Source organism: Protomyctophum bolini (assembly GCF_963924005.1).
Source record: "Protomyctophum bolini genome assembly, chromosome: 16".
In the NCBI taxonomy this organism is placed as follows: Eukaryota; Metazoa; Chordata; class Actinopteri; order Myctophiformes; family Myctophidae; genus Protomyctophum; species Protomyctophum bolini.
In genome coordinates, this window is record NC_137877.1 from 35490728 (window position 1) to 35508193 (window position 17466).

General features: G+C 39.9%; 3 protein-coding genes and 1 long non-coding RNA gene across 6 annotated transcripts in view; 1 reads left to right on the forward strand and 3 right to left on the reverse strand.

Moving 5' to 3' along the window:
- Nucleotides 1-824: 824 nt before the first annotated feature.
- LOC308331246 lies at nt 825-3005 on the reverse strand. The gene is made up of 3 exons (XR_013965559.1): nt 2899-3005; nt 1277-1405; nt 825-1042 (listed from the first exon to the last, which is right to left on the reverse strand). It is a non-coding gene; the product is annotated as an uncharacterized lncRNA (long non-coding RNA).
- Nucleotides 3006-5801: 2796 nt separating this feature from the next.
- Nucleotides 5802-9588, reverse strand: maip1 (matrix AAA peptidase interacting protein 1). 2 transcript variants are annotated; one of them, XM_080785382.1, is made up of 6 exons: nt 9290-9588; nt 8710-8781; nt 7580-7706; nt 7281-7440; nt 6273-6356; nt 5802-6185 (listed from the first exon to the last, which is right to left on the reverse strand). In XM_080785382.1, exons 1-5 carry the CDS (start codon nt 9572-9574, stop codon nt 6278-6280), a joined length of 723 nt encoding a protein of 240 aa, XP_080641508.1. In that variant the 5' UTR covers nt 9575-9588; the 3' UTR covers nt 5802-6185; nt 6273-6277. The 2 variants fall into 2 exon arrangements, with proteins under 2 accessions (XP_080641508.1, XP_080641507.1); XM_080785381.1 differs by having other exon boundaries at nt 5802-6356.
- A 177-nt stretch (nt 9589-9765) lies between these two features.
- On the forward strand, nt 9766-12661 carry tyw5 (tRNA-yW synthesizing protein 5; the record flags this gene model as incomplete). The annotated part of the gene is made up of 8 exons (XM_080785998.1): nt 9766-9774; nt 10211-10365; nt 10543-10612; nt 10865-10909; nt 11028-11165; nt 11495-11582; nt 11865-11981; nt 12311-12661. The coding sequence occupies 8 exons, from the start codon at nt 9766-9768 to the stop codon at nt 12634-12636; spliced, it is 948 nt and encodes a 315-aa protein (XP_080642124.1). The 3' UTR covers nt 12637-12661.
- A 247-nt stretch (nt 12662-12908) lies between these two features.
- The window catches only part of lrrfip1a (leucine rich repeat (in FLII) interacting protein 1a), a 54775-nt gene continuing 50217 nt past the window's right edge, over nt 12909-17466 (reverse strand). For both annotated transcript variants that reach the window (XM_080786526.1, XM_080786525.1), the window contains 5 exons: nt 17099-17216; nt 16826-16905; nt 16627-16731; nt 14579-16298; nt 12909-13015 (listed from right to left, as the gene is read on the reverse strand). In XM_080786526.1, the coding sequence (XP_080642652.1) occupies nt 16191-16298; nt 16627-16731; nt 16826-16905; nt 17099-17216 (411 nt within the window). In that variant the 3' untranslated portion in view covers nt 12909-13015; nt 14579-16190. The remainder of the gene's footprint in view (nt 13016-14578; nt 16299-16626; nt 16732-16825; nt 16906-17098; nt 17217-17466) is intronic.

Genomic DNA, 17466 nt, shown 5'->3' on the forward strand with positions numbered 1-17466 from the left:
TTGAGTGTACTCTAATTAATATTATAAAAATAAATCTCCCAATCTCCACAAAAATGAAAACATGGATCACGCATTATGGTAGACATGTAGACGGCATGTCATTTTATTTATGAAAGGTTTAAATCATGACCTGTGTTATCTTAAAAGGAGACGTGACTGACTCTTGGGTCTTACATTTCTTGACTTTTTTGTCTAATTTTGATTAGTGCTAGGTCATCTATTAGAGGTCCTTCATATTAAGTATAGGAATGGCAGTGTCAAACGTGAAGAAAATGCACTGTAGCTGAATGAATTACTGTGCAAATATACAAGTCTTGAAGCCTTGTATTTCAGAAGTAAAGTTGATACCATAAGAAATGACATGCTTCCTGCAAACGGTCTGGATCAATTATAAAAAATGCTATCATGCTGATCAAATGATGCAAATTTGAATTTTCATTCACTAATGTATCTGAAATTAAAAACCCATTGTCTGAATTGAAATCTTAACAAAGCCTGTGGTCATGATAATCTAGACAGGAGACTCTTAAAGATGTCAACTGGAATTATAGCTTGTGGAATTATAGACCAGAACACTATAAAGTAATGGTACCAGTAGCAGTGTTACATAGAATAGACCAGAACACTCTATAAAGTAATGGTACCAGTAGCAGTGTTACATAGAATAGACCAGAACACTCTATAAAGTAATGGTACCAGTAGCAGTGTTACATAGAATAGACCAGAACACTATAAAGTAATGGTACCAGTAGCAGACAGTGTTACATAGAATAGACCAAAACACCATTGAACACATTGTAGTTGCTTGAGTCATCAAAGAGCCTGTCCCCTGCATATAAACGCATGTCAACAGTGTCTCCCTCCTCCAGCTCTACCATCATTCCACTAGATACGTATTCATGACCTCCACTATTGTATCCACAGTTAGCCAAGAGCTTCTGCCCATTCTTATACATGTAGACACAGAAATACTCTGATGACCACAAGTTAAGTGCAGCATATGTGAAGTGATAGAGTCCTTTGACGGGCGCAGAGAATACCCCTGAGAACACAGGATGAGAGAACACATTACATTAATAGAAATTAAAAATACAATTATAAAAATAAAACCCTTAATTAAAAAGTCAGATCTACAAGTTGTGTGAGTTAAGAGGTTACTTTCCTCATCCCCTCTGGACTGTTGCACAGTGGTGGAAAGTAATTAAGTACAAATACCGTGTACTTAAGTACAATGTTTTGGTATGTGTAGTTTACTTGTAGTTTAATCACCACCTACCTGTAGATGGATTGTAGGCGTTGCCGATGTTACTGAAGACCTTCTTGTAGACCAGAGTGGTGGTAGAACTATACGGTCCCACTTGTCCAACATTACCCAAACCAACAGAGAAGGCCACCTTCGGTTTGTCTGTCAACACAGGAGGAGCATTATCAAACAGTTTAAATATTATAAAAGCATAATTTTATATTAAGCCAATCACTTACGGCAAAACACTACTTTCTGGCCTCGACAGCCCATACATCCACACAGAAAAGTCGGCCTTAGGCCTAAATGGGTTAAGCAGATGGTGTTGGTGTGCAGATCTACGAGTGCCGAGCTTGTAGATCTGCTATTTTTGAAAAATCGTGAAAATGTGGTGCAAATCTTTGAATATATATTCTTTCAGTGTGTTTTTTGCTTTGCTTCTGGGGGGGTCCATGGAAAAACATTTTTTCAGATGGGGGTCGGCGGCCAATTACATACATTTTTGGGGTTTTTTGACATGATAATGTTTGAGAACGACTGACATAAAAAGTCTGCTCTGAAGAAGGCTCTGCCGAAACGCGTCAGTGTTCGCAAATAAACATGAGAATTTGCATCTGAGCCAGTCTTGCATCTTTTATTTGGGAGTGCCGCTTTTTCCATTTAGTTGGTTTATGAGTTAAATACTCCATGGAATATTATTACTGTCTATACAGAGACAGGATTTATCACCTCTGTTCTGGAGCAAAAATAACAGATCTCTTGCAATGTGTTGATCTGGGCACTTGTAGACCTGCTGTTTTCAGCAAAGATATAGTGTAGAATAAAAACAGAGACCTTGGGGATCCAGAAAACTGTAAACCTAAATATTTCATTCACCTTAATGGTCAGATCCAGATTCTAACAGTGGAAGACGGTAAAGTCATTATACTTTGGTTAATTGTAACATGTTGTGAGTGTGAAGCCCATCACACACCTTCTGCGAACGCCGCGCGTCAAAACAGCCGCCTCCGTTATTTTCAATTAACCTATCCCACACCGACGCGCGTTCATGCCTCGCCTGACGCTCCAATACGCCACTGTTCTATTTTCCAGGCGTTGCCACAAGTAAGTACATTTATTTTATTTATTGTGCCGTGCTGCGCACCCGGTGTGTGTTGGGCTTTACAGTACCATCAATATTCATACATAATTACTCATTAATAACCACTTAAACCTGACTGGGGTCCCCCAGGGCTGTATAATAGGTCTGCTAGTATTTCACTTTACACCAAATCTCTTTGACAAATATAGCAGATCTACAAGCTCGCAACATGTCACACTTCGTTGTGAGCTTCTTCTTTTTTTCCACTTTCTTTGGCCAAGTGTGTGCCAAAGAATAGTTATGCTCCGGTTCTTTTAAACCGATTATAAATTCACAGAACTAGTTTCAGATCATTTAATTTTCTATGCATATTTGGGGAATAATGCTCAGTATTCAGTCTTCATACATGATGAAGACTGAACATAATGTTTACTATGCATGTATATATTACAGTATATTAGTCTATTATAGTACTTATACTCCATTTAATTAAACCTTTTGGGATTTTTTCAATTCCTACCTTTGATATACATGTATACTTAATGTTAGTATATATTATATTTATAAAGCATACTCCACAGTTGGTGCACTTGGCTTTCAGCAGCAGTCAGCCTGGTTTCTATGGTGGTCAGCTGAGCAAGATGAGCTGAAATCAGTACATTAGCATTAAGTCAGTCATACAGTAAATACTCATGCACTTTCACTGTTGAGTAAGCTTTCCATTATAGATTATATGGATCACCTGTACAGTAAATTATACGATAAAAAATAAAAAATATATTCTCTGAGATCAATTAAAGTTATTAACATCAAAGTAAGTCCCTTTTCAACACTGCCCTTATTCACTGAACATCATCTCGTTCAAATTACCTTCACTTTCTTTCTTCAAGTCTTCGACCTGGACCTCGCTGGTACTGAGTCTGGTTTGGAGGTCTGCAACATGTCTCTCACTGGTGCTGAGTCTGGTTTGGAGGTCTGCAACATGGACCTCACTGGTGCCGAGTCTGGTTTGGAGGTCTGCAACATGGACCTCACTGGTACCGAGTCTGGTTTGGAGGTCTGCAACATGGACCTGGAGGTCTTTCACATTGCTCTCGCTAGCACTCAATTTAGCAGCCATTACTGGAAAATATCATAGGCAAGAGCAACATTATGTTAAACTATGAAACATTTGATCCACATTTCAGGCTGTATACCTTTCAAGCTCCATTGTGACCGTGCTAACCTGTCATGAACATCTTCTGCTTCTTGGCTTCTTCCTCGCTGGCTGCCACCCTGGTCTCCATGTTCCTCATCTTCTCTTGTTGCACCACCACCATGTCTCTAAGCTCCATCAGCATCCCCCAGAGGTCATCACTATCTCTCTCGCTGACCGGTCCGTTCTCTCCCGGAGCCCCAGCAGCCCCAGACAGACAGAACAGTAAAACATGCAAAGCCACACAGCCCTTCATCCTGAAGCCGAGTCACTATATGATATCGTGCAGCTACTTCTTATATCCTCTCCCTGATCGTCCACCAACACTAGACACTAGTCACTGTGCCCAGTGGAAAGTTAGTGTACGGGACACTAAATGGTGTCAAGGACCTCCTGAGAACTTCAACATGTGCTTTGATAAGATCTGGCAACGTTGCATATCCTGGTTCTGAAAAGAGTGGCTGTGAATATGTGTAATGTTATCAGCTGTCGTTGTTTTAAAGTAATAGAGTATGGTGTGATGTGCTCCATGAGGTTAAAATGTGCCTTGAGATATTATGTAACTGAAATGATCAATTAAAAATAGATTATTTCTCCATCAGACATGAAGCACAATGTCTGTCTAAAGGTGATTGATCCACCAGACATGAAGCACAATGTCTCTGTCTAAAGGTGATTGATCCACCAGACATAAATGTAAAAGATGTCTGTATATATCTGTCCTCAAAAGAAACCTAAAACACTTTGTTTGATCTTCACATGGGGTGTGTGACGTGTGTGTGGGCGGTCACAGCATGACTAGTAATTTGTACTGTCAAATTAATACAAATTAATTGTATAATTAATTACATATATTAGTATACATAGTTGACCGGGGTCCCCCACGGCTCCTTACTAGATACACTCCTTTTTTCTCTAAACACTAAACTCTCGTCAGAAATAGTCAACCTACAAGTTGTACAAGATTGTAGATCTGCTGTTTTTTGTAGTAGTACAAGCTTGTAGATCTGCTAATGTTTGTAGTAGTACAAGCTTGTAGATCTGCTAATGTTTGTAGTAGTACCAGCTTGTAGATCTGATAATGTTTGTAGGCATTTTGTTCCAAAACTGTGTTTTGCAGAAATCGGCCTCATGGTGGCACTATAACCGGCAGATGTGGAGGAATGCAGGGACAATGTTTTTCCATGGCCTCTAGGGAGTGCGCATACATAAGTTGTATACACAGATCGTTATAGCTAAAAACAGGAATTGGCCTGTTATAGCACAACCGTGAGGCTGATTTGGGGGAAAGAATTGTGGCATGTCGTCCTCGGCCTAGTGGAAATGTGCGTGTATAATTTCACAGAAATTGCACACCGTTTGTGATTTGTGGCATTTTTTCGAAACGGACCAATCGTGTGAGCCAATCTTAGCCAATCAGGATGGAAGATGGGAAATGGTGCCGCTCCGTGTTGATCACATGACTATGGAGATAGTGTATACCGAATTGTGTGATGTATGGATAAAATGTTTACGAGTTATTTACCGAAATGTGTTTTGCCTAAATCTGCCTCATGGTGGCGTTGAGGAATATTTGGGGCAGAGGTTCGTCGTTGGCATCCAGGGAGTGTGTGTGCAAAGTTTGGCATGGATCGGGCCCAACAGTGCCGGAGATTAGCTGATAACGGACGGACGGTGGAGACAATCAGAGCATATAAGAAGTTGATGGATATTCCATATTCTCAAAAATAAATACAATGACAATCACATAATTATGCACTTTATCTCAGGGAATGATTTTACACGCATTAACACATTTTATACATGTCTGACATATTTCTCTCCCACATTTCTTTCTCACATCAAGACACTTGAGAACAAATGCTGAGAAGAAGCTCCCTCACACACACACTGCAAGAGTTGTCACTTTCAGATAAGCAAGTTTAACTGCTTCAGGTCAACTCAGGTGGTCTTAGGTTTGTCATTCACAAAACTGCACTGAATTATTTTTCATATACATTCCTGTCATCCACTAAACTTCTCTACGCTTGAGTCAGTTGTGTGTCGGTAAAATATGATGCAGTCACCTGCTTGCACTCTGTCTGCCAAAACCCATTGGCCACAGCTGCTGTTCATTGAGTGATGCATCAATGCAGACCCCATATAGAGGGTATGCACATGCTTAAAGTGAAAGGCAAATCGAGTGGCAAAGCAACATGCAAAGTGAGTTTGACATTGTTTAACGTTGTTTAATCAAACAGGACTTTTCTGTTTGGATGTATGAGGCTGTCAAGGCCACAAAGGCCACTCAGTAGGCGTTCCTGCATAACTTCTGGGTTTGATGATGATGTCACACGCATACCCTCTATTGGTCAGGGCAAGCGGAAACCCCTAACGCATGTATGTCTCTATTGAAACAGGAGCTCTCGCCACAATTAAAATCATAACTTTAGTTTTTTACTTCGTTCCAGTGTCAATTAGACTTCAGAAAAGAGAGGGAAAATATGCACTGTCACACAGCATATGTTTTGGATTTGGACAGTATCTAAGACCATCTGTGTTTGGTTTATCTACTTTGAAATTGGCAATTGTTTCTTCAGCATCTATCTATCTGGTTCTTTTTGAGGTGGTGTAACTGTCCGTCGTTCAATAGGGGCATCTGGAGGCTGCTGGGGAGATAATCCTGCCTGCCAAAGCAAAGCCGTTTCCTTAAAGTACAATATGTTATGTTATAGTGCACATCACTGGAATTAGTTTCCTTAACTCCGTCTAACCTCCGTCAATCCAACAGTTTGGAGTGCTCTATCCTTGTAATGGTCCAGTCAGGAAGCACTCCTTTAGTTAACTCCCTTTGGAATCTGCCAGACGATCAAAAAGAAAGCACAATAATTGTTATTGTAGAGATTACATAATTATGCTGTATATTATTTTCTGCTTTCCACTGTTCACCACTTGGATTTATTGTTTTTTATGAATATCGTTGCATTTGGGCAGAAGCCTTGTTATCCCCAGTCCATATCTCATTTATTTTTGTTTATTTATTCATAAATAAATGCATACTTTGTCGTATTACAGTGTCATGCAAAAGTAGTGATAGGACATCTACAAGATCACACAATGTGTTGCAATGTGATACTTGTGAGCTTGTAGGACGGCTGTTTTGTGATTTAAAACACGTTTTTTCTTTTTTATAAGTTTGTAAACTTAACTTTGGTCAATTATTTCCCCCCTTCAAAAACACCAATTTGTATTGGATTTTATATTATTATCTTTTTTTAAATCGTTGATTAGTCACCTTCACAATAAGATACAGCTTGTAAGGGACCTGGGGCCTGTTTCACGAAACTTGGATGAACTAATCCAGGATTTAAGCCAAAACCAGGCTTGTAAAATCCTGGTCTGTACAGCCTGGTTTATTCCATTCCACTAAAGCCAAGCGAGGCTTAGAATGGGCGGATTTATTGAGCCAGGATCATAAAGCCTGGCTGAATGCAGAGCCTGGCTTTTCCTCACTAGAGGAAGAACATCAGTTTGTAGAGCTCCGAGACTTACTTTATTGTAAGACAACAAATTGCAACGTTTTGACCGACTAGGTCTTCATCAGGCAAACATATTTATATATTATATATTGTTACAGGCCTATAGCAATGAGTTCTATCACAATATATAGAGCTTTTTAACACTTATTTTAACCAAAGAAAACATTTAACCTACCTTTAAGTTTCCGGACATTTTGTGATGAGTTTATATTGTGATAATTAGTTAGCACTCCTAATACTCACTCATAAATGGCTGTTAGCACTCTCTTAGTCTCTCTAAATCTCTTTCCCTCTTCTCCACCAATGGACACCTGGAAGATGCGACTTCCCTCCAAATCATGGTCAGGGAGACGTACATTCGTCAGGTACCAGAAACGCATCAGAATACTGACAAACTTCCTCCCTGGAAAGTAAACATTGTATTTTAAGAGAAAGATTCCAACCTCAACACATCAACTTGTTGTCACTGACAGTGGTTTATTAACGACTTAAGCCCATGTTCTCATGAGCTTTTTCTAGGTAAAACGTGTCATCATGGTTACCGTTATCATCATAGTAGATGCCCACGTCCCCAGGAGTGGAGTACATGATGTCTTCAGGCTCTGCAGAGAGAGCCTTCTGGTGACTTGATGGGAGAAGGTTGCATTTTTCCTCCAGTTTCTCAATCAGCTGTAAGAAAGCAAAAAGGGTAAAAAGGGCAGAGCAGGTTAATATGGCCCTAATTGTGAGAAGCTGAAAATGACAGTACAGACAGTTTGATTGCTACCATGCGGTCAATGTGATGAACATCAAGTGGACATTCAATTTTGCCATACAAAACAGTCAGATACTGTGCTGTTTATAAGTATGGAAAGATGGTTGTCTGCTTATGTATTTTATTGACCTGTACTTGAACTTTTGTACAAAATGCGAATAACATTTTCAATCAATCAATCAATGAATCACTAGGATGATTTCCCCTTTTTTATATATAAGTGTATATTTGTACGTCTTTAAATGTTCTGATTAATTGAAAATGGAGGACCCTCATGTCTTAGTCTTAGTGCATTTTATGGTTTTATCCATTCCTCGTAGCAGTTTTGTATTGACTTGTACCTTTGTTTGTACTGTACCCACAAAAACTAACTGTGAATAAAAATCAATCAATATCAGGCTCGTCCCTTGTGATTGAATGCTTTAGAATAGATAAAGGTATGGAATAACGTGTTCCTTCCACACGCTACGTCCAACCAGGGAAACTCCCCCCTGTCAGGTGTAAAGGAGCAACTTGGACACTCAGGCATGAAGGAAGCATGAGTTCAAGTCCATTGCTCTCCCCATGTCCCCCATATACTGTATGGGGACTAGGTTGGTGGAGGGTGTGTAGAGCCCAGGATCACATTAGATGATTGACAAAGGGGTGAAAAATGGCTTAAAAAATCGTGGGATAAAAATATATATATTAAAAAAAAAAAAATAGATAAAGGTGACTGAGCCCTGGGGGACCGCATGTAATTCAGGGCATTAGTTCGACATGCGTCCGCATGTCGGACTAGCGTCTGCTCCCGTGCTTGCGGTTACTACAATCACAGTTTAGATAATATGGTATGTATTTGTAACAATTCAAATATTGAACATTGTCATTGCTGACTTTGCTGTAGCACTTTAGGATGTGATGCATTTCTGTACTCACATCTTCAGTCACAAGACCCTCCAAAGCTTCAAACTGACACTGTGACAGGAGTCTGGAGACATGGGAGAAAGCCTGCAACAGCACACGTTATGGGCACAGTTATGAAAATGTTTAAAGATTAAATTCTTTTTTGCGACATCGGCTTCAGCTGCTAGGAATTTGTCTCAGTGAATTGAAAGGGAAAAAAAGGACAGCAGGAGATGGATATACCATGATCGAATCATAGTTGTCTTTGAGTTGTGGCATAATAATATAATATGAACATCTATTGATCATCACCCAGGAGGTAGCCCAGGTGTCACACAGAAGCAACAGCAGACAATGATCTGTTGTCTTTATCATCATAACTTGTACTAGCTCCGTTTGGAACCTCTATATCTACGCTGCTAGTGGGGAACATATAACCTCTTTTTGGTTGAGCGGGGAACATAGAACCTTTTTTGGGGGGGCGGGAGGAGTGGGGAACATAGAACATGGAGAACAAACATATGGATGACACCCTAAAGGGAAGCAGCTAAACTTGTACATATTTAAGCATGTCTTTGTTAATCTTAACTTTATTGAAATGTTTTAAACTCGCCTGTTTTGCTCCCTCGGTGAATTCATCGATATTGAATTCTTTATCAAAGAAGGTTCTTATCAGAAAGTAATAGCACCGAGTTCGGAACCAGATGACCGGGTTCGGTATTCCAACAACAAGCAGCTTCGGTGGTGGTGGTGGCGGATCCGAACCGTAAGATCGGACTGAGGACAGAACCGGCGTGGACCTGGTCAGAACCAGATGTTGAGCTTTATTAAACAGACGAGAAACACCCGACCTGTTGCACAGACAACAACCTCTCAACAACACCATGGGCAGCGCCATCTTGATTATCCCACAACCTCCTGTCCGTGTACATATATCTTCCGACTGGAAACACATTAGATGCTTAATTTATCATATATGTAAAAATGCATATAAAGTCAACAAATTGGCCTTAATAATGTGCAAGTAATTGAAGTTTAGTCAGTATTACTTTTTTCTTTCTACACATACTAAGGTCTGCTATATTCGCTATGGGGAAGGTAAACAACGTGACACCTGTTCTCAGGATGGATCTGTTCTGTTTCTGTGTTTAATGTTTATCTCAGTTGGAAAGCCTGCGTCAATAAATATCATGGTGACGCGAGGTTAGTTTCTGTGGTTTTACAGAAGTACAGTAGGCAGCCCATGCTATATCAAAAACACCGTGTTGCTACAGTACAGCATCATGTTAAATGGAGTCTCAGGAAAAGGTTGCAGTACAGATCTTCACTGAGGTGGATCGGGATGTTTTTCTTGCTGAAATTATATCCACAGGTAGCCTACAGCAGCTCGTGGTGGTATTATTAATAAAGCATACAAATGCTTTAATATAAAGATATGATCATATAACTTTATATGAAAACGAGAAATGTAAAACCTTTACATTTCTCTTTTTCATATAAGATTATAAATTCATACCCTCCATATCCATTGTAGCGGCGTCCAGCTGTGCTCAGAGGAGTGCATCTGGGACCCTGTGTGGACACATGGACGGTTGAGTATCTGGGGCAGAAGGGAGGCGACAGAGAAGTGAAGATCCATGTATCTGCTGTCCCACAGATGGACTTCCTGCACAAAAACTTTGTGTACAGGTGAGCTGATGCCAGTTTCACACACACACACACACACACACACACACACACACACACACACACACACACACACACACACACACACACACACACACACACACACACAAAGTTAGGTATAAAGAAGTGGCTGAAAATACAAAATATTAATCTATCAAACCTATCTGGCTGTATTCACAGGACTCTGCCTTTTAATGAATTTGTAAAAAGAGCATCTGAGAAGAAACACTGTGATTTCTTCTTATGTGAGGTAAGAGTTTAATATTCACTTCAGAGCAGCTGTTATGCACTTTGCATTTTCTATTTTAAAAGCCACAAATTATGGCTTATAGTTTATGGATATTCTTTTTTTTACGAATTGCTTCTAAATGCAATACTATCTACCGGTATGTCTGTGGGACTGGAGATAAACTTTGAAGTTTTCTCTGCTTCACCTTTCAAACAGTTCCTGCTTGTAGATCAATATTTTACATAATCATGCACAGTCTCTTTTTGTTGTCAGGATGAGAGCTACTATCTTCGATCACTGGGAGAGGACGTTCGAAAGGTATCCAGCTACATCCATCAGTTATTTAATATACTTTAGTAATAATATATCAGGTGTAGTTTATATATATAACAGAACCAGCAGTACTCTGATCCATGTGATCTGGTTCCTTCCACAGGAACCTGCTGATCTGACTAAACAGTTTCCTGACCTGGCCGAGGACTTTCGTATCCCACAGTTCTTTGCACCCGACCAGTTTTTCTCCAGTGTTTTCCGTATCAGTTCCTGTGGTCTGCAGCTGTGGACACACTACGATGTGAGTGTTGGAACCAGTGGGATGTGGGAACCTTCATTTTGTTTTGATACATTAAAAAAGGTATCTTTGAAAAACAAAGAGAAGGTCCCACACACTGTCAGACACTTGCCAAATCTTTAGTGTATGACAGTGTGCGGGACGTTCTCTTTGTTTTTCAAAAATACCCTTTTAATATATGCTCTATTGCCTTACGCACCTGTCACTATAGCCTTTTGACGTGTGTATCGGCTTTTTGCTAAAAACGTTTTTGATAAATTTGAAGTGGAATGCTAATATGCAATGTGTACTAGAAGAGTGATTCTACAAACCACCTCTCTCCTTGGTCTCAGGTGATGGATAATCTGCTGGCTCAGGTGACTGGGAGGAAACGTGTGGTTCTGTACAGCCCCCAGGATGCCTTGCACCTCTACCTGTCAGGTGAGTGGACCACATAGACAGATGCTGAAAACTCACCTCTTCACAGTCCACCATAGCCCGCAGGCATATTCATATTATGTAGACATAGCATTCTATGTATACTCATAGTTTCATTGTACAGCTATTCTACTGTTAGATGGATGTTAGGTTCTTAGCTTACGTATGATCTTTGATGACCATTTCTATTAATTTGATGTATTTCCATTCTTGCTTACTGTAAGTGATGAAGATTTATGCTGTGTTGTAATGCAGCTTTTTCTTCATGGTTCATTTAACCAACAGGTGATAAATCTGAGGTCCTTGAGATCGACTCCCCTGACTTGGAGCAGTTTCCTGAGTTTGTGAAGGCACAGAGATATGAGTGTGTGCTGGAGGCTGGAGACCTGCTTTACATCCCTGGTATGTCTCAACTGTCTCCTTATTCTTTGCACATTTCTATGCATGCTATCATACTGTGGAAATGATTGACCGTATTGTGCGACTGGACACACTGACATTTTCATGTGCAAATGCACTAATGATCTCTAGTGCTCCATACAGCCTGTTTTCCCAATGTATTAATCTTAATCACATTGTGATTTGGCCTGATCTTTTGTTTATAGTAACATATATCCCATAATTATTGTGCTAAAGAAAATATATTTTATTTCCATTATATATTATTAATGCATATTATCTTTACCTCAGCCATATGTATTAATTAAGGTCTATCTATCTTTCCCTTTTAGCCCTATGGTTCCATAACACCCTGGCATTAGAGTTTGGTGTGGGTGTTAATGTGTTCTGGCGCCATCTAGCTGCAGAGAGTTATGATAAGAAGGACCCCTATGGAAATAAAGACCTGTTATCTGCCACTCGGGCCCTACAGGCCATGGAGAGGGCCCTGAACACTCTTGACGACCTTCCACCAGACTATCGGGACTTTTATGGACGTCGGATGGTTCAACGCATCCAACAGCGTGCATACTCCACTCCCTGCCACCCTATCAGAACTGCACAGATCTCGGCCTCTAGAAATACATTGCCAAGCAGTAACTTGGACAAGCCTGGTTGAATCCACTGCAGTGGTCCAATGTGGAGTCTTGTGGACCAACTGTGGTGTGTCTGTACTATGCAAGAATTGTGGAACAGTAATATACATGAAATAATTCCTCCGGACTGACAGGAGCGCTATATTTTTAGTCCGGTGAAACCTGACCTGTCTTACTCAAATTTAATGACGACTTTGGCTCCTAGTCCTGATTGGCTGCCACACACGCTGCTGTCATGTATTGGTTACTCAGGTCACAGGTAACAAGGTTAATTAAATAAGGTTATGAAGCGAAGACCGTACGGTGGACACCCAATGTTATGTAATGTTATGATTGAGACTGGCCGGTTGATAGGAGTGTTCGTTACTAAATAGAGGAACCAGCACTTCTTTCACCTGACAACTATCTATGTCAGGGATACTCAAATAGATTTACCTGTGGGCCACATTACAAAAATGGCAAGGGGCCAGTAGATAAAATTACGACATTAATGATACTTGATAACTTCTCTCTTTCAATTGCTTTATTTTCGCAAAATGTATCAAAGTACAATGTGCATGCACACAATATGTAAATAAATAAATGTGTTACATTTTCTTGCATAAACACAAAGAGCTGTTTCCATAACTGCACAAATTATTGCACATAACATGAGTAGCTGTTATAATAACATAACATAACATGAGTAGCTCTTTGCCTGCCTGCCTGCCTGCCTGTCTGTCTGTCCATGAGTAGTTATTTGTCTGTCTGTCAATGAGTAGCTGTCTTACTGTCTGCCTGTCTATGAGTAGCTGTCTGCCTGCCTGTCTATGAGTAGCTGTCTGTCTGCCTGCCTGTCCAATTGTCCATGAGTAGCTGTCTGTCTGCCTGTCTGAGTAGCTGTCTGCCTGCCTGCCTAATTGTCCATGAGTAGCTGTCTGTCTGCCTGTCTATGAGTAGCTGTCTGCCTGCCTGCCTAATTGTCCATGAGTAGCTGTCTGTCTGCCTGTCTATGAGTAGCTGTCTGCCTTCCTGCCTGTCCAATTGTCCATGAGTAGCTGTCTGTCTGTCTATGAGTAGTTGTCTGCCTGCCTGCCCAATTATCTATGAGTAGCTGTCTGTCTGTCTATGAGTAGCTGTCTGCCTTCCTGCCTGTCCAATTGTCCATGAGTAGCTGTCTGTCTGTCTATGAGTAGCTGTCTGCCTTCCTGCCTGTCCAATTGTCCATGAGTAGCTGTCTGCCTGCCTGTCCAATTCTCCATGAGTAGCTGTCTGTCTGCCTGTCTATGAGTAGCTGTCTGACTGCCTGCCTGTCCAATTCTCCATGAGTAGCTGTCTGTCTGCCTGTCTATGAGTAGCTGTCTGCCTGCCTGCCAGCCAGCAAGTTGGTTAACAGAAAATAAATTGTTATGGCTGAGTAAAATAAAATACAATAAACACAATTTGCCTGAAAATAGATTACCCAGCTATGACCTTTTTCATGAAAAAAAAATGAGTAGTGATATGGCTGACTGAGTAAAATAAAACAATCTACCTGAAAATAGATAGCTATAAGTGAAGAGCAATTTCCGCAATTACCATTTCCGCAATTTCCATTTCCGCAATTTCCTCAATTTCCATTTCCACCATTTCCGCAATTTCCATTTCCATTTCCAACTATTAATGGCAGCTGGGTTTCATCATTCAAATAAAATAGAATTCTGTCCGTTTAGCTATAAAATTATGTCAGGGAATAGGGATACACAGTATATGTCTTTCATTTGCATTGCATCTCCCCCCCCCCCCCCCCCCCCCCCCCAAGCTTTTATTTTCGTTCGAGTAATAGTACAACTCTAATAGTATTACTTATAATAATGTAATTAAAGATAACTTCATTCAGATTTATTTATTTTTATTTCATTTTCCAGATTTTTTTTTCTTCTTTTTTTTAGATTTTCATTGGTGGGCCAGTCATAATGGTCCCGCGGGCCTGAGGTTGAGTATCACCGATCTATGTGATCATTTCTCCTCAGAATACATACACACATTTTAGGACTAGAAACCTACTTTTAAGTACCGGTACAAGACTGGCTTCAGTCACACAATCTCATAGGTCTAGCATAGACACACTTATGCCAAAACAATGTTAGAAAGTTTATTGCACAAAGATTACTGAGAGTTTCCTGAGAAACATTTTAAAGCTTTGTAAACAGTGAAGCAGCAGGTGTCTAATAAACAACAGTCCATTTCTATCAGTCATTTTTTATTAAATTCAGCAGAAATGTATTTTACAACGGTTTTCTTTCTTGTGAATTAACCTCCAAACCAGTGAATTCAACTTTCATAAAAGTTACTTGGAATCCATAAAACAATGTACTTGTTAGGATATTATATACTCTGTACCCAATGAAGTGTGCATCTTACCTGTTGACAACTTATATTAGACATTTTCAAAAGTACTTACATGGTGTTATTGTGTACTTATAATTTCAACATTGTTTAAGTAAAATATCTCGGCTTCTTCCATAAATCTAAAACTACGTTTTTGTGCAAGAGCCAACCAGTGACTTACTATAGGCTATAGAGACCTACATTATATGTGACAGAAATAAGCACCAAGTTATGTTGCAGGTTTATGGAGGCACAGTAGCAGATATGTAAGCAACAATGTTCAACTTGTACCTCAAAGGATTGATAACCTGAATCAGGCCATCTTATCACAAATCTTTGAAAGCTGGTGAATAGCAAGTGCATTTTTGCTTGTGATGGCATTCATCATTGTGTTAAGAAGAAAGCTTTTGTGTAGACAAAAAGTAACAAAAAAAGTAGATAATTGTGGACAGACATACACACCTAAATAGTTTGTTTTCTTTTTCATTTGTTATACTTTGGCTTTTGATGCAAATGAGACAAAAAAAGTTGTGAGAGCATAATAAAGAAAATCACTCACACCTTTGCACTCATCTACAACATGCACGCTAGTGTGCGCGGGCACACACGGTCTGTTGAGACATGCAGTAATCATGTCCTCTCAGGCATGAATAACAGTCATTCAACGACAGTTTGTCATGGCATTGAGATATGATGATGGAGCTGGACGATGCAGCATCCCTATAATCTCCATGGCAACAAGGCAAACCCATATCTTCAATCTTGAAAACAGGCAGCAGAAAGTTTTAGAAATACAGCAATAAACCATTTGTCTCTTGTGCCAGAATGGAGGTTATTCTTGTGCAGGATCTACCGTCCTCCTGTCACCTAATCCAACCACCCTGTGGCCATTTTCCTTCATCCATGGTGCAGAACAGAACCATTGTCTGCTTTCCTAAAGGCATGCGGCACCTAGACATCCGTGTTCCCACTCCAGATGTAATTCTGGGGAGCTCTCTGGGTGTGTACAGTATGTACAGAAACACGGAGGAATTCTCTTGGGACAAAAACAAACAGACGGAAAAAGATGGCACATTGCGTGTGTTTGTGTTCTTGAAGTATCTTTTCTTTTTCTTAGTTTTTCATACGGTGCGTTTGCTAATAGGCAGACAACAGTGCGGACACCATTTCCCAGATGAGATGTCAGCGCAGGGCAAAAGAGCAGAGGTGACCACAGGGGTTCTTATTCTTATGGCGTCGGTGCTGTTCCACGGGTTGATTTCATCTTATCCAGTCTTTTAGATAAGTGATTGTTGTTGGATTCTACTTCATCTATCTTGTCCAGTGCTGAGCGCAGCTGTCATGGAGGAGAGAAACAGAATAAAACGGATGTAAATTAAATGAATAAATTGCATGAAGTGGGTAGTGTAGCCAAAAACTGTATCAAAGTAAAAGTAGTGTTACTTTAAAATAATATGACTCAAGTAAAAGTAGTGATCCAAATAAAATAATTATTGACTAAGAGTGATAAAGTATCTAGTGAAAAGATTAGTATACGATCATACGATCTGATAAAAATGAGAAGGTGATAAGCTTGCTATAACCACAGTCTGTACAATATGGCAGCTAACCAATGGACAAGGAGTGCTTTTTTGTTTTTACATTTACATAGTATATATTTGTACCTCTCTCTGTAGCTTGCGTTTCTCTGCTTTTAATTCATCCTCCACTTTCTCTGCACACTCTGATGCACCCTTATAACGTGTCACATGACCCTCAAGTCTAGTCACCTGTACAACAACAAAAACGTCAATGATAAATGTACAATCAAAATTATATAAAATACATACAGTAGGCCTATAGACTATTACATTGTTCACTCACATTCTGCTCCAAGGCTGTGACCTCTTGCTCTGCTTTGGCCAGTTTGAACTTCAGCTCACTTAATTGTCTGCTGGAGTCTCCTATAATATAAACAATATGTAAATGGAATACATAAACACAAACACATACTCTAACATACCGGTACTCTAACACACACAAACACATGCTCTGTCTAACACATACTCTAACACACACAAACACATACTCTGTCTAACACACAAACACATACTCTAACACAAACACACACACGCGTACGCCCCCCAAAAAACCTACTCTGTATTTCTAGCATGTTTGGATCTGTCCCGTTCTCCAGGAGCTCTCCGTCTGGACTCAGCCCTCCTGTAGTGCCGTTTTGCGGTTTCTGCTCCAGTTGGGCCTTCAGTTTCTTTACCTGTTTACAAAACACGCTTGACATCATGTACTGTATATCTCTAGATCAAATCCCGGAGGTGCACATTTTGTATATATTCGGTGTACAATAGCAGTAGGTGAGACATAACAAAAACTCTATTACTTCTCCCAATTATCTTTTTTTGTTTAGTTTTTTGTACAAAAATAAACCAAAAATCTAAGAATATACCAGCTCATCCATCAAGAGGCTTGGATGAGAAATATATTCATGTATATTCAGGGTACGCTGA

Bases quoted from the DNA above. Each gene is read 5' to 3' on its own strand.
- maip1 (XM_080785382.1), bottom strand. From the start codon at position 9,574: ATGGCGCTGCCCATGGTGTTGTTGAGAGGTTGTTGTCTGTGCAACAGG. The intron at 7,707-8,709 runs GTGAGTACAGAA...GCTTTCTTACAG, and splicing joins AGGGTCTTGTGACTGAAGAT to CTGATTGAGAAACTGGAGGA. The intron at 6,357-7,280 runs GTGAGTATTAGG...ATCGTCTGGCAG, and splicing joins GTGCTAACAGCCATTTATGA to ATTCCAAAGGGAGTTAACTA.